Source organism: Pongo pygmaeus, chromosome 10 (assembly GCF_028885625.2).
Source record: "Pongo pygmaeus isolate AG05252 chromosome 10, NHGRI_mPonPyg2-v2.0_pri, whole genome shotgun sequence".
NCBI lineage: Eukaryota > Metazoa > Chordata > Mammalia > Primates > Hominidae > Pongo > Pongo pygmaeus.
This window is the reverse complement of record NC_072383.2, coordinates 26194524-26209756: the sequence shown is the minus strand read 5'-3', so window position 1 is coordinate 26209756 and position 15233 is coordinate 26194524. Positions and strand designations below refer to the sequence as shown.

Below are 15233 nucleotides of genomic sequence, written 5' to 3'. Positions count from 1 at the left end.
TACAGGCGTGAGCCACTGTGCTCAGCCAAGTCGTAGTTTCTTAATGTGGAATACAAAATCATATCAATCAACTATTCATACTCTGTTATTTGAAAACATTGATCCATCTTATACTCTGAATAGGTCTTGTTTTCATCCATGATTTGGCATTATCATGTGTTGCTTGCTTGAAAAGTTTTGGTTTACTGAATTATTTGCTTCCAAATGTTGATGTAATTTATTATTCGTTATCAAAAATCACATACATTAGTATAATCACCAATCAAATCCGAAGTTTTTCTCGTTTTTTTTTTTTTTTTTTGAGAAGGAGTCTTGTTCTGTCACCCAGGCTAGAGTGCAATGGCATAATCTCGGCTCACTGCAACCTCCACCTCCCGGATTCAGGCGATTCTCCTGCCTTAGCCTCCCGAGTAGCAGAGATTACAGGCGCCCGCCACCACGCCCGGCTAATTTTTGTATTTTTAGTAGAGATGGGGCCAGGCTGGTCTCGAACTCCTGACCTTGTGATCCATGCACCTCTGCCTCCCAAAGTGCTGAAATTACAGATGTGAGCCACCATGCCAGGCCCAAATCAGAAGTTTTTAAATATCGGAATACGTTCAAGCTTACAGTGATAGATATAAGTTTTCTAAAATTTGAATTTTTGCCTGAAAGCTTGAATTTTATTATTGGCAACAAATATTTTGAGTTGTATCCTTGAAGTGACACACTCCATTCATTCATTTTTGAGAGAATGTCTGCCAAAATAGTCAAATAATTGCACAAGTGATATTTCTCGAGACAGTAATGTCATTCGATATGCAGCAGAAGAGCTTTATGCTTACTTCCCGTTTTATCCAACAGGATATTAAAAAGACGTGTACTTAGGGTTGAGATTTAATACAATTAATAATTTTCATCTCTTCATCGGGGCATTCTTTTTTTTTTTTTTTTTTGTAACGTGTTTAGAGTCTTGCCCTGTCGTCCAGGCTGGAGTGTGGTTGCATGATCTTGGCTTAGTGGAACCTCTGCCTCCAGGGTCAAGCAGTTCTCCCGCCTCAGCCTCCCGAGTAGCTGGGATTACAGGCACACGCCACCATACCTGGCTAATTTTTGTGTTTTTGGTCGAGACGGGGTTTCACCATGTTGGCTGGTCTCAAACTCCTGACCTCGTGATCCGTCTGCCTTGGCCTCCCAAAGTGCTGGGATTACAGGCGTGAGCCACTGCGCCTGTCCATCCGGGCATTCTTTTGTGAAGCTGGCTCCTTCCCCTCACCTCTCCCTCTAGAAGTAGTACAGTTTGGGGTCACTGTCTGTTTGTGTTAAGACATCAGCACTTTCACAGCATCTTGCACAATCAGTGCAAATAGGTACACGATGAAAAAGTCAAATAATGTTAGTATTATTATGGAAATAGATTTGACCTCACAGATCCCAGGTTTTAGGTACCCACCAAGAGTCTGTAGATCACACTTTGTAAGCCACTGTTTCAGATGAAACCTTTTGGAGATACCAGTTATCTTCAAACTAATTTTAATATTTATTTTGAAACTGCAGTTATATATTTAGCCACGTCAGTTTTAGATGCTACTTGTGAAACATAACGCTAAAATTAAAGAGCTGATCAACGTATCTGTCCTTGTGCAACAGGATCTAGAAAGGAGAAATGAAGAACTTGAAGAACTTTATTTATTAGAGAGGTGTTTTCCTGAAGCAGAGAAATTGAAACAGGAGACTAGATTGCTTTCTCAGGTAAGACTGATTTCTCTTTTTTAGCTAATACTTTTGTCACCACAAGAGGGAGTTGTAGTCCAATTTTGATGCCAAGAAACTTTAAATTTTTCTGTTTTAAAAAACCCTCTCATCTGACAAATTGATTGCTTATGGCAAAGTAAACTAACATAACTTTGTAGAAAGCTATTTGTCAGTAATAATGTCCTTGAAATGTTTATATTCTTTGACTCTGACTCAATTGCTGGGAACGTATACTAGGGAAATTATGCTAAATTAAAATGTAAAAGCTTTGTGCTTAAGGCAATCTAGTCTTGCTCAAAACTGCATAACTTTGGAAATAATATAGGTGAATATCAGGAGAAAAATGAAAAACTATTATAATTTGGCTAAAGATTGTGGTATAATCAAGTGAAAAATTCTAAGTACAGTACAATATGATTACAAATGTGAAATTTGCATAAACTACAAAATGAATGGAAGGCCTCGTACTAAAATGCCAGTGGCAACTAGACATTAGTAATAACTTGGGAAGTAGAAATTAGCCTAAGTGTTGGCCTTTGCAAATAAGCAGCTCTATGATTAGAGAGGAAAACTAAGCAAAACAAAAACTACTTATAAATAATGCTTTAAAAATAAAAATGTGAAAGTAATTAGTGCTTCTGTGTATCTGAATATTACAGATTAGAAATTACTTGGATAAAGAAGAATTTGGTTATTTTAGAGCTCTCTCAAGTTACTGGTTAAAGCCATCATGTTTTTATCTAAGTTGGTTAAACTAGGTTATAAAAATTTAACTTCAAAAAAGAAGTAATTTAATCTTTGGATGAATCTTCATCAATGTGAACCTTTAAACATTTTTATTCCACAGTGGAAGCACTACATTCAATGTGATGGGAGTCCTTATCCTTCAGTAGCCCAAGAAATGAACACGTTTATTAGTTTGTGGAAAGAGAAAACAAATGAGACTTTTGAGGAAGTGATTGAGAAGAGTAAAGTAGTGCTAAATGTAGGTATTTATGCATTTTCCTATAAACTGGCTATTACAAATAGTCTGATATTAACTCAAAAATAAATTAATATATCATTTGCCAAGTAATAACACTACTGCTTCTGAACTCTTAGCAAAAGAAGTAATTGATAATCTTTTCATTTTCTTTTTTCTTTTTACAAGTCCTAAGAATTCCTTGCCATATTAGCTAAGGTCAGCATATCATAAAACATTGATTATTTGTCTGTCTAATCAAGAAAAAAAAATAAAGTTGCATGCATTTGTGTAGATAACTCGGGTGGGGGTAGTGGGTAATTTTATCCTTAGTTGGAATATCCACTGTTCACTAATTTAGTACCCATGATTTTTAATGTTTACTAGGTGCCAGGTATACACTCTGTTAGACACTGGGGGTACAAAGACAAATGAGAATATTCTAACTTTTGTTCTTGCAAATAGGATGGTTAGACTAGCCTGAGAAGCTTCCACTTTACAACGCACTTAAAAATACTGGGGGAAAAAAAACTAATTTATTAAAAAAAACTTAAATTGCTCTAATCACAAAAAAGTAAAGTAAAACCTTAGAGGCCATGAAACAATCCAGAAAGTAAGAAAGTCTTGAAGCCAGTGACTTCCCAGCTAATTAGTTAGTGGCTTATCTAGCTAACTGCTAGTGGCTTAGCATTGGTTCAAAGGGCCATCAGGAGGCAAAGCCTAGAGTGCATACAAGGTGGCAAGTTGAACCAGAGACTCCTATATGGCTGGGAGCCTCAAAAGACATTATGGATAACAAGAAAAATTTATTGTGCAAAAGGAGATAAGATGTGTTTGGCTTATCTTTAGCTTAGTGAATAAGAAACAAAAATGTCTCCACTAAGAATTTTTATTTATTTATTTATTTAATTTATTTTTTTGAGACGGCATCTCGCTCTGTCACCCAGGCTGGAGTGCAGTGGCGTGATCTCGGCTTACTGCAACCTCTACCTCCTGGGTTCAAGCAATTCTCTTGCCTCAGCCTCCCAATAGCTGGGATTACAGTCATGTGCCAGCACACCTGGCTAATTTTTGTATTTTTAGTAGAAATGAGGTTTCACCATGTTGGCCAGGATGGTCTCAAACTGCTGACCTCAAATGATCCACCCGTCTCAGCCTCCCAAAGTGCTAGGATTACAGGCATGAGCCACTGCACCCGGCCGAGAATTTTTAATCAGGAGTGAATCAAAAGGTGGATTGGAAAAATTTACCAGAAGACAGGACAGAGACAAAGAGATGGAAAATATGAAAGAGCAGTTGACAGGCATGTATGATAGAGTAAGAAGGGCTAAAAAAGAAAAGAAAAGGGATACAGAAGAATGGAAGAAAGACAGTATTCAAAGAGATAATGGCTGAAAATTTTCCAGAATTGATGAAGGATGTGAATCCTCACATTCAAGAAGCTCTAGAAGTTCTAAGTAAAAAGAAAAACTAGTGTTTATACTTTTAACGCTTCTGACACCAAATGAATGTGGGGTTTTCTCACACCAACCAATTTTCCAACTCTCCAGATTCCTACTGAGTGTCCTTCGATCCAGTGCTGGTACTGAGTACTTAGAGCTAATGCAGACGCCAGTCCCACAAAACTGCCCTTTCCTTCACTTCCAATCACAAGTCCCAGCTTGTCACCTGTACTTCTGATCAGCCTGTTATAAATCAGCCACAAGCAATTGGTCAGGTTCTTTGCTATAATGGCTCACAAAACTCAGGGAAACATTTACTTGCCTTTACTGGTTTATTATAAAGGATATTACAAAGGATACAAGTGAACAACTAGATGAAGAAATACAAGGGGTGAGGTCCGTAGGGAGGAGTGTAGGGCTTCCATTCCCTCTTGGGGCACACTACCCTTCCAGCACCTCAATGTGTTCACCAACCAGAAAGTTCTCTGAACCTCGTTGTTTGAGTTTTTTATGGAAACCTCATTTATGTAGGCATGCTTGATTAAATCATTTGCCATTGGCGTTTAAGTTCATCTTCATCCCCTGTCCCCATCCTAGAGGCTAGGGAGTGGGGCTGCAAGTTTCAGCCCTCTAATCACATGGTTGGTCCCTCTGGCAATCAGCCCCCATCCTCTGAGACTCATCACATTAGCAAACTCAGATGAGGTTGAAAAGGGCTTATTATAAATAACAAAAGCTGTTTCTGTCATTGCTATCCCTCAAGAAATTCTAAGAAGCTTGTGCCAGGAACAGGGGGCAGAGACCAAATATTTATTTCATTTTATGTCACATCAAGTTAGGATAAATACATTCACACTTAAACACACTTATATGATAATAGAAACTAGAAGGAACTCACTACTCTTATTCCTATTATTATCCTTTAATGCTTTTTTGGTCCACTTCCTCACAGTTTTATGCTTCCTGTCATTGCTGCTATAGTTTAACTTCGTCATGTTGTCGTAAGAGGGTAGAACCGTAGACTCTTTTAAGCTCATACCATGCATTGCGTGATTTAATCTAAACAACAAGGTTATAAGAGTCATTTAACAAATAAACATAGATTGTGATTTGCTTACAGTCCACTGTGAGACCTTAGATGGACCTTACTCTGACTTTCCATAGGCCCAAGGAGTCTCCCGTACAGTCTGAGCTATTTAAATGCCAGTGGATTAATCATACAGTGTTCTTGCTACTACACATCCTGTCTACCAGAGAAGCTGCCATGGCATGACGTCAGCTTAGGAAACTGGTACTTTGCAATTAGCAGGGAGGCAGTGGGAAGTAGTACTGGAGTTCACCAGTGATGAGCTGCAAGGGACATCTTCCTGTTACAAGAATGAGGAGTCAGAAGTAGAAGTAATAAATAGCAAAAACGATGAGAAAAGGATAAGTTCAATAACACAGGAGACAGAAGAGGGGAGTAGTCACAGCAATAGGAAAGGAAGAAAGCAGAAAGCTGCAGAACAAGTGGAGTTGGATAGCAGTAACAGAAGGAAATGGCCCCATAGTAAACACCAATTTCCAAATTTTCAAATTTATTTAATAAACTCTTATATAGTGCTTAATCTATGCCAAGCTTTGGAAATATTGGATGAGTTCTCATAATAACACTAGGAGATAGGTACTAAAAACCCCATTTTTCCAATGAGGAAATTGAGGCAATAACTTGCCCAAGACCACACTGCTAGTTGAGAGGTGGCCAGGATTGAAGCCCAGCATTCTTGCTTGAGTCCATACTACCCTACGCTACGATGCTGCCTGTCTTAATTCAGAAAATTTCTATGTATTATCTGTGTCAGTATTCAAAATTTAATTCTGCCACTTACTAGTTGTTCCTTCATCACACTGTGCCTCAGTTTCATCATCTATAAAATATGCACAGTAACAATATCTACCTCATAGAGTTATAATGAAGAACGAATGCATTAAAACATATACAGCATTTAGAACAGTTCCTGGTGCATAGTAAGCATTCAGTAAAAATATTAGTAGTTCTCTTCCATCTCCTTCTCCTGATTGTTGTTATATTTTGTTGTTTTTTCTATTATCTCTCAGTCTTAGGTAATGACAAGTTGCCACTCGTTTATTAACTTGCTAATGAAAGCTCTGTCACACATAGTTAACTGGTAGGTCCGAGGGTTTAATTAGATTCAGAGCCACCATTTTCAGCAAGAAGGCATCATAGGTTATGTTGTGTTCTTCATACTGCATCCTATCAGAAGCCATATGATGTTCCATTATTAATTTTTTTTTTTTTTTTTTTTTGAGACGGAGTCTCGCTGTCTCCCAGGCTGGAGTGCAGTGGCGCAATCTCGGCTCACTGCAAGCTCCGCCTCCCGGGTTCATGCCATCCTCCTGACTCAGCCTCCTGAGTAGCTGGGCCTACAGGTGCCGGCCACCACACCCGGCTAATTTTTTGTATTTTTAGTAGAGACGGGGTTTCACCGTGTTAGCCAGGATGGTCTCGATCTCCTGACCTCATGATCTGCCCGCCTCGGCCTCCCAAAGTGCTGGGATTACAGGCATGAGCCACTGCGCCCGGCCTCCATTATTAATTTAATGATGTGAATTTGATCACATGGTTAAGGTGTTTGCCATTAAATCTCCACATTGCAAAGTACATTTTCCCCAATCTGAGGTCAAATACTTTGGCACTGGGAGAATTATGTGTTCCTCAACAGCTTTTCACCTAATCATTTAGGTAGCCATTGAGGATCTTTATCTGAAGCAGTTATTACACTGGGGATTGAAAAATGGTGATTTGCTAAGTGATCATTGCATCTACATTAGATAGATGGCATTCTTCTGTAAAGAACTGCTCTTTCTTCAACCCCCCCTTCCCCCTTCATTTCTGAACGTCTAGCACTATAGACTCATGGGTTTTTATTTATTCAGTGTGTTATAATTAAGGGAGTTTGGGAGGAAATTTTTGTTTATGATCTTAAATTACAGAAAACACAGGAAAGGTTTCTATATGTTTTGCTAAGGATGTGTTCCTCAATTCAAAAGGGATAAAACATTCCCTTTTTCACTTGTCCTTGACTATTTCTCTGAGAATTAATGCAAATATTCTTTTACTTTACAGTTAATTGAGAAATTGAAATTTATTTTATTGGAAACTCCACCATGTGATTTGCAAGATAAAAATATAATACAGTACCAAGAATCAATTTTACAACTGCAGGAGCTCCTTCATCTTAAATTCAGTGTAGCCACAGAAATACTTCTCAGAGTAAGTGTGATATTTTGCTTATATATTAAGTTTTATAAGAGCTAACATTTTATGTTATAAAATAATCCAGTATTTTTTAAATTGAAAAATCAAGAGATTATGGAAAAGTTAGCAGAATAATTTAAAGTACATATATTTATCCAGATTTAATAACTGATAATATTTTATTTTTAAACATAATTTATTTTGTTTTGTTTTGTTTTTTAGAGATAGTAAAGATGAGGTCTCCCTGTGTTACCCAGGCTGGTCTCAAACTTCTGGAGGCAAACAGTCTTTCTTCCTTGGCCTCCCAAAGTACTGGGATTACATGTGTGAGCCACTGCTCCCCGCCAAACATTTTATTTTTAAGGAAATAGAATACTATTTCTATTTGCCATTAAAAGGAATGGCAAAAACCACACTTACTTTTGCACCAACCTTATTATTATTATTCTTAGGATAATAATATATAAGGATAGGATAGGAGACCTCATCCTAATATATATATTAGCCAGGCATGGTTTGCCTGTTGTCCCAGCTACTTGGGAGCCTGAGGTGGGAGCATTGCCTGAACCCAGGAGGTCAGGGCTGCAGTGAACCACTGCACTTCAAGCTGGGCAGCAGAGGCAGTCTCTGTCTCAAAAAAAATAAAAGTCAAAATAGAAGAAGAAGGAGAAGAAGAAGAAACTATAATGTTATATTTGAAATGGAAATGTCAGCATGAACCAGACTTCTTTTTATTCCATAAATAGGATTTGGGATTTCAGTTCTGGGGCAGGAAAAGTGAAAGATGAGGCTGGATTATCTTACTGTGCTAGAAGGCAAGCAAACGCTCAGAGACTAATGGCATTGTATGAAAGGGATGCCGTTAGCTAAGAGGCTAGCTTAGAAGTCCCACTGATCAAATTTGGAATAATTTGAATATCAGAATAATGATTATAATCAATTATAACAAATTGAATAATAAAAATTTATGAGTTTATAGTGATACTTCAGAAATAAAGGGGGAAGGTGGAGTGAAGAAAGAACAGTTCTTTACAGTAGAATGCCATCTATCTAATGTGGATGCAGTGATCAGTTAGGAAATCACCATTTTTCAATCCCCAGTGTAATAACTGTTTCTAATAAGGATCCTCAATGGCTACCTAAGTGATTAGGTGAAAAGCTGTTGAGGAATACATAATTCTCCTACTGCCAGAGTATTTGACCTCAGATTGGGGAAAATGTACTTTGCAATGGGGAGATTTGGTGGTCAGGACCTTAAGCAAGTGATCAAGTTCATGTCATTAATAGTGGAACATCATATGTCTTCTGATAGGATGCAGTATGAAGAATACAGCATAACCTATGATGCCTCCTTGCTGAAAATGGTGGGTCTGAATCCAGTTAAAGCCCTAGACCTTCCAGTGTACAAAAATAAAGAGGATAGAGTAGCAAGTTAAACAATGCCATGAGGAAACAATAATAGAAATCCACAACATGGGACAGTTCTACAAGAAAATTGTCCTGAACACTTCAAAAAGTTACAGTTTCAGAAAACAAAAAGTGTGCAGGAATAATCACACTTAAAAAAATTAATAATAAATATAATCTTCAACATTTTAAAGTTCTTACATTCTAGCAACCACATATTGACTTATTCAAACACTTTATGACAGCTGATTTCTTGAGCAATAGGCATCAAACTGTGTTAGTTTTTATTTTAAAATTCTTAAGAACATACTTGAATTTTATGGTTAATATTGGATATTAAGTATTAGACTAGTGAAAACATGACTTATCTGGATTTTATAAGCTAGATATTTTGCTTTCTAAACTTGATGTGTTTGGAGATACGTTAACTTTTGCAGTAGAGTAGTCTACATTATAATAAGATACAGATAAAGCAGCATGTGTATAGTTAAAATGAAAAGTCATGATTCTGATGTTATGACTGAGAAAGGTAACATAGTAATCCACAGGTGCTACCCAGAAATGTAGAAGCAACTTTATTTTTCGCTTTTCTGAGACCCAGTGTCGCTCTGTCACCCAGGCTAGAGTGCATGGTGCAATCATGGCTTACTGCAGCCTTAACCTCCCAGACTCAAGCAATCCTTCCACCTAGGATCCTCCCAGCAACCAAGTAGCTGGGACTACAGGTGCACACCACCACACCCAGCTAATTTTTTGTAGAGATGGAGGGTCTTATTATGTTGCCCAGGCTTTTCTTGAACTGCTGGGCTCAAATGATCCTTACGACTTGGCCTACCAAAGTGTTCAGATTACAGGTATGAGCCACCTCACCCAACCTAAGAGCAACTTTAATTCTTAGACACCTTAGGAGAAAATGAATGGAAAAAGGAGATGCATATTTAAGTAAGTAAATATGTTTGCATTCTTTTTTTTTTTTATTATTATACTTTAAGTTTTTGGGTACATGTGCACAACGTGCAGGTTTGTTACATATGTATATGTGTGCCATATTGGTGTGCTGCACCCATTAACTCATCATTTAGCATTAGGTATATCTCCTAATGCTATCCCTCCCCCCTCCCCCCACCCCACAACATTTCCCAGTGTGTGATGTTCCCCTTCCTGTGTCCATGTGTTCTCATTGTTCAATTCCCACCTATGAGTGAGAACATGCGGTGTTTGATTTTTTGTCCTTGCGATAGTTTGCTGAGAATGATGGTTTCCAGTTTCATCCATGTCCCTACAAAGGATATGAAATCATTTTTTATGGCTGCATAGTATTCCATGGTGTATATGTGCCACATTTTCTTAATCCAGTCTATCGTTGTTGGACATTTAGGTTGGTTCCAAGTCTTTGCTATTGTGAATATTGCCGCTATAAACATACGTGTGCATGTGTCTTTATAGCAGCATGATTTATAATCCTTTGGGTATATACCCAGTAATGGGAAGGCTGGGTCAAATGGTATTTCTAGTTCTAGATCCCTGAGGAATCGCCACACTGACTTCCACAATGGTTGAACTAGTTTACAGTCCCACCAACAGTGTAAAAGTGTTCCTATTTCTCCACATCCTCTCCAGCACCTGTTGTTTCCTGACTTTTTATTAATCGCCATTCTGACTGCTGTGAGATGGTATCTTATTGTAGTTTTGATTTGCATTTCTCTGATGGCCAGTGATGATGAACATTTTTTCATGTGTTTTTTGGCTGCATAAATGTCTTCTTTTGAGAAGTGTCTGTTCATATCCTTCACCCACTTTTTGATGGGGTTGTTTGTTTTTTTATTGTAAATTTGTTTGAGTTCATTGTAGATTCTGGATATTAGCTCTTTGTCAGATGAGTAGGTTGCAAAAATTTTCTCCCATTCTGTAGGTTGCCTGTTCACTCTGATGGTAGTTTCTTTTGCTGTGCAGAAGCTCTTTAGTTGAATTAGATCCCATTTGTCAATTTTGGCTTTTGTTGCCATTGCTTTTGGTGTTTTAGACATGGAGTCCTTGCCCATGCCTGTGTCCTGAATGGTATTGCCTAGGTTTTCTTCTAGGGTTTTTATGGTTTTAGGTCTAACATGTAAGTCTTTAATCCATCTTGAATTAATTTTTGTATAAGGTGTAAGGAAGGGATCCAGTTTCAGCTTTCTACATATGGCTAGCCAGTTTTCCCAGCACCATTTATTAAATAGGGAATCCTTTCCCCATTGCTTGTTTTTCTCAGGTTTGTCAAAGATCAGATAATTGTAGATATGTGACATTATTTCTGAGGGCTCTGTTCTGTTCCATTGGTCTATATCTCTGTTTTGGTACCAGTACCATGCTGTTTTGGTTACTGTAGCCTTGTAATATAGTTTGAAGTCAGGTAGCGTGATGCCTCCAGCTTTGTTCTTTTGGCTTAGGATTGACTTGGTGATGCGGGCTCTTTTTGGTTCCATATGAACTTTAAAGTAGTTTTTTCCAATTCTGTCAAGAAAGTCATTGGTAGCTTGACGGGGATGGCATTGAATCTGTAAATTACCTTGGGCAATATGGCCATTTTCACGATATTGATTCTTCCTACCCATGAGCATGGAATGTTCTTCCATTTGTTTGTATCCTCTTTTATTTCATTGAGCAGTGGTTTGTAGTTCTCCTTGAAGAGGTCCTTCACATCCCTTGTAAGTTGGATTCCTAGGTATTTTTTTCTCTTTGAAGCAATTGTAAATGGGAGTTCACTCATGATTTGGCTCTCTGTTTGTCTGTTATTGGTGTATAAGAATGCTTGTGATTTTTGTACATTGATTTTGTATCCTGAGACTTTGCTGAAGTTGCTTATCAGCTTAAGGAGATTTTGGGCTGAGACAGGGTTTTCTAGATACACAATCATGTCATCTGCAAACAGGGACAATTTGACTTCCTCTTTTCCTAACTGAATACCGTTTATTTCCTTCTCCTGCCTGATTGCCCTGGCCAGAACTTCCAACACTATGTTGAATAGGAGTGGTGAGAGAGGGTATCCCTGTCTTGTGCCCGTTTTCAAAGGGAATGCTTCCAGTTTTTGCCCATTCAGTATGATATTGGCTGTGGGTTTGTCATAGATAGCTCTTATTATTTTGAGATACGTCCCATCAACACCTAATTTATGGAGAGTTTTTAGCATGAAGTGTTGCTGAATTTTGTCAAAGGCCTTTTCTGCATCTATTGAGATAATCATGCAGTTTTTGTCTTTGGTTCTCTTTATATGCTGGATTATATTTATTGATTTGCATATGTTGAACCAGCCTTGCATCCCAGGGATGAAGCCCACTTGATCATGGTGGATAAGCTTTTTGATGTGCTGCTGGATTCGGTTTGCCAGTATTTTATTGAAGATTTTTGCATCGATGTTCATCAAGGATATTGGTCTAAAATTCTCTTTTTTGGTTGTGTCTCTGCCTGGCTTTGGTATCAGGATGATGCTGGCCTCATAAAATGAGTTAGGGAGGATTCCCTCTTTTTCTATTGATTGGAATAGTTTCAGAAGGAATGGTACCAGCTCCTCTTTGTACCTCTGTTAGAATTTGGCTGTGAATCCGTCTGGTCCTGGACTTTTTTTGGTTGGTAAGCTATTGATTATTGCCTCAATTTCAGAGCCTGTTATTGGTCTATTCAGAGATTCAACTGCTTCCTGGTTTAGTCTTGGGAGGATGTATGTGTCGAGGAATTTATCCATTTCTTCTAGATTTTCTAGTTTATTTGCGTAGAGGTGTTTATAGTTATTCTCTGATGGTAGTTTGTATTTCTGTGGGATCGGTGGTGATATCCCCTTTATCATTTTTTATTGCATCTATTTGGTTCTTCTCTCTTTTCCTCTTTATTAGTCTTGCTAGCGATCTATCAATTTTGTTGATCTTTTTAAAAAACCAGAGCTCCTGGATTCATTAAGTTTTTGAAGGATTTTTTGTGTCTCTATTTCCTTCAGTTCTGCTCTGATCTTAGTTATTTCTTGCCTTCTGCTAGCTTTTGAATGTGTTAGCTCTTGCTTTTCTAGTTCTTTTAATTGTGATGTTAGGGTGTCAATTTTAGATCTTTCTTGCTTTCTCTTGTGGGCATTTAGTGCTATAAATTTCCCTCTACACACTGCTTTGAATGTGTCCCAGAGATTCTGGTATGTTGTGTCTTTGTTCTCGTTGGTTTCAAAGAACATCTTTATTTCTGCCTTCATTTCATTATTTACCCAGTAGTCATTCAGGAGCAGGTTGTTCATTTTCCATGTAGTTGAGCAGTTTTGAGTGAGTTTCTTAATCCTGAGTTCTAGTTTGATTGCACTGCTGTCTGAGAGACAGTTTGTCATAATTTCTGTTCTTTTACTTTTGCTGAGGAGTGCTTTACTTCCAACTATGTGGTCAATTTTGGAGTAGGTGTGGTGTGGTGCTGAAAAGAATGTATATTCTGTTGATTTGGGTTGGAGAGTTCTGTAGATGTCTATTAAGTCCGCTTGGTGCAGAGCTGAGTTCAATTCCTGGGTATCCTTGTTAACTTTCTGTCTCGTTGATCTGTCTAATGTTGACAGTGGGGTGTTAAAGTCTCCCATTATTATTGTGTGGGAGTCTAAGTCTCTTTGTAGGTCACTCAGGACTTGCTTTATGAATCTGGGTGCTCCTGTATTGGGTGCATATATATTTAGGATAGTTAGCTCTTCTTGTTGAATTGATCCCTTTACCATTATGTAATGGCCTTCTTTGTCTCTTTTGATCTTTGTTGGTTTAAAGTCTGTTTTATCAGAGACTAGGATTGCAACCCCTGCCTTTTTTTGTTTTCCATTTGCTTGGTAGATCTTCCTCCATCCCTTTATTTTGAGCCTGTGTGTGTCTCTGCATGTGAGATGGGTTTCCTGAATACAGCACACTGATGGGTCTTGACTCTTTATCCAATTTGCCAGTCTGTGTCTTTTAATTGGAGCATTTAGCCCATTTACATTTACGGTTAATATTGTTATTTGATAGAATAACATAATAACGTAATAATTTGATAGAATTTGATCCTATCATTACGATGTTAGCTGGTTATTTTGCTCGTTAGTTGATGCAATTTCTTCCTAGCTTTGATGATCTTTACAATTTGGCATGTTTTTGCAGTGGCTGGTACTGGTTGTTCCTTTCCATGTTTAGTGCTTCCTTCAGGAGCTCTTTTAGGGCAGGCCTGGTGGTGACAAAATCTCTCAGCATTTACTTGTCTGTAAAGTATTTTATTTCTCCTTCACTTATGAAGGAAGCTTAGTTTGGCTGGATATGAGATTCTGGGTTGAAAATTCTTTTCTTTAAGAATGTTGAATATTGGTCCCCACTCTCTTCTGGCTTGCAGTGTTTCTGCCGAGAGATCAGCTGTTAGTCTGATGCACTTCCCTTTGTGGGTAACCCGACCTTTCTCTCTGGCTGCCTTTAACATTTTTTCCTTCATTTCAACTTTGGTGAATCTCACAATTATGTGTCTTGGAGTTGCTCTCCTCGAGGAGTATGTTTGTGGCGTTCTCTGTATTTCCTGAATTTGAATGTTGGCCTGCCTTGCTAGATTGGGGAAGTTCTCCTGGATAATATCCTGCAGAGTGTTTTCCAACTTGGTTCCATTCTCCCTGTCACTTTCAGGTACACCAATCAGATGTAGATTTGGTCTTTTCACATAGTCCCATATTTCTTGGAGGCTTTGTTCGTTTCTTTTTATTCTTTTTTCTCTAAACTTCTCTTCTCACTTCATTTCATTCATTTCGTCTTCCATGACTGATACCCTTTCTTCCAATTGATTGCATCGGCTACTGAGGCTTGTGCATTCGTCACGTAGTTCTCATGCTGTGGTTTTCAGCTCCATCAGGTCCTTTAAGGACTTCTCTGCATTGGTTATTCTAGTTATCCATTCGTCTAATTTTTTTTCAAAGCTTTTAACTTCTTTCCCATTGGTTCGAATTTCCTCCTTTAGCTTGGAGTAGTTTGATCATCTGAAGCCTTCTTCTCTCAACTTGTCAAAATCATTCTCCATCCAGCTTTGTTCCATTGCTGGTGAGGAGCTGTGTTCCTTTGGAGGAGGAGAGGCGCTCTGATTTTTAGAGTTTCCAGTTTTTCTGCTCTGTTTTTTTCCCATCTTTGTGGTTTTATCTACCTTTGGTCTTTGATGATGGTGACGTACAAATGGGTTTTTGGTATGGATGTCCTTTCTGTTTGTTAGTTTTCCTTCTAACAGACAGGACCCTCAGCTGCAGGTCTGATGGAGTTTGCTAGAGGTCCACTCCAGACCCTGTTTGCCTGGGTATCAGCAGTGGTGGCTGCAGAACAGTGGATATTGGTGAACCACAAATGCTGCTGCCTGATCGTTCCTCTGGAAGTTTTGTCTCAGAGGAGTACCTGGCCGTGTGAGGTGTCAGTCTGCCCCTACTGGGGGGTACCTCCTA

At 38.4% G+C, this 15233-nt stretch overlaps 1 protein-coding gene across 11 annotated transcripts in view; it reads left to right on the top strand.

Moving 5' to 3' along the window:
- DNAI7 (dynein axonemal intermediate chain 7) overlaps positions 1 to 15233 on the top strand; it is a 94067-nt gene that overhangs the window by 39728 nt on the left and 39106 nt on the right. For all 11 annotated transcript variants that reach the window (XM_054443136.2, XM_054443138.2, XM_054443140.2 and 8 more), the window contains 3 exons: positions 1630 to 1731; positions 2582 to 2719; positions 7265 to 7411. In XM_054443136.2, the coding sequence (XP_054299111.1) occupies positions 1630 to 1731; positions 2582 to 2719; positions 7265 to 7411 (387 nt within the window). The remainder of the gene's footprint in view (positions 1 to 1629; positions 1732 to 2581; positions 2720 to 7264; positions 7412 to 15233) is intronic.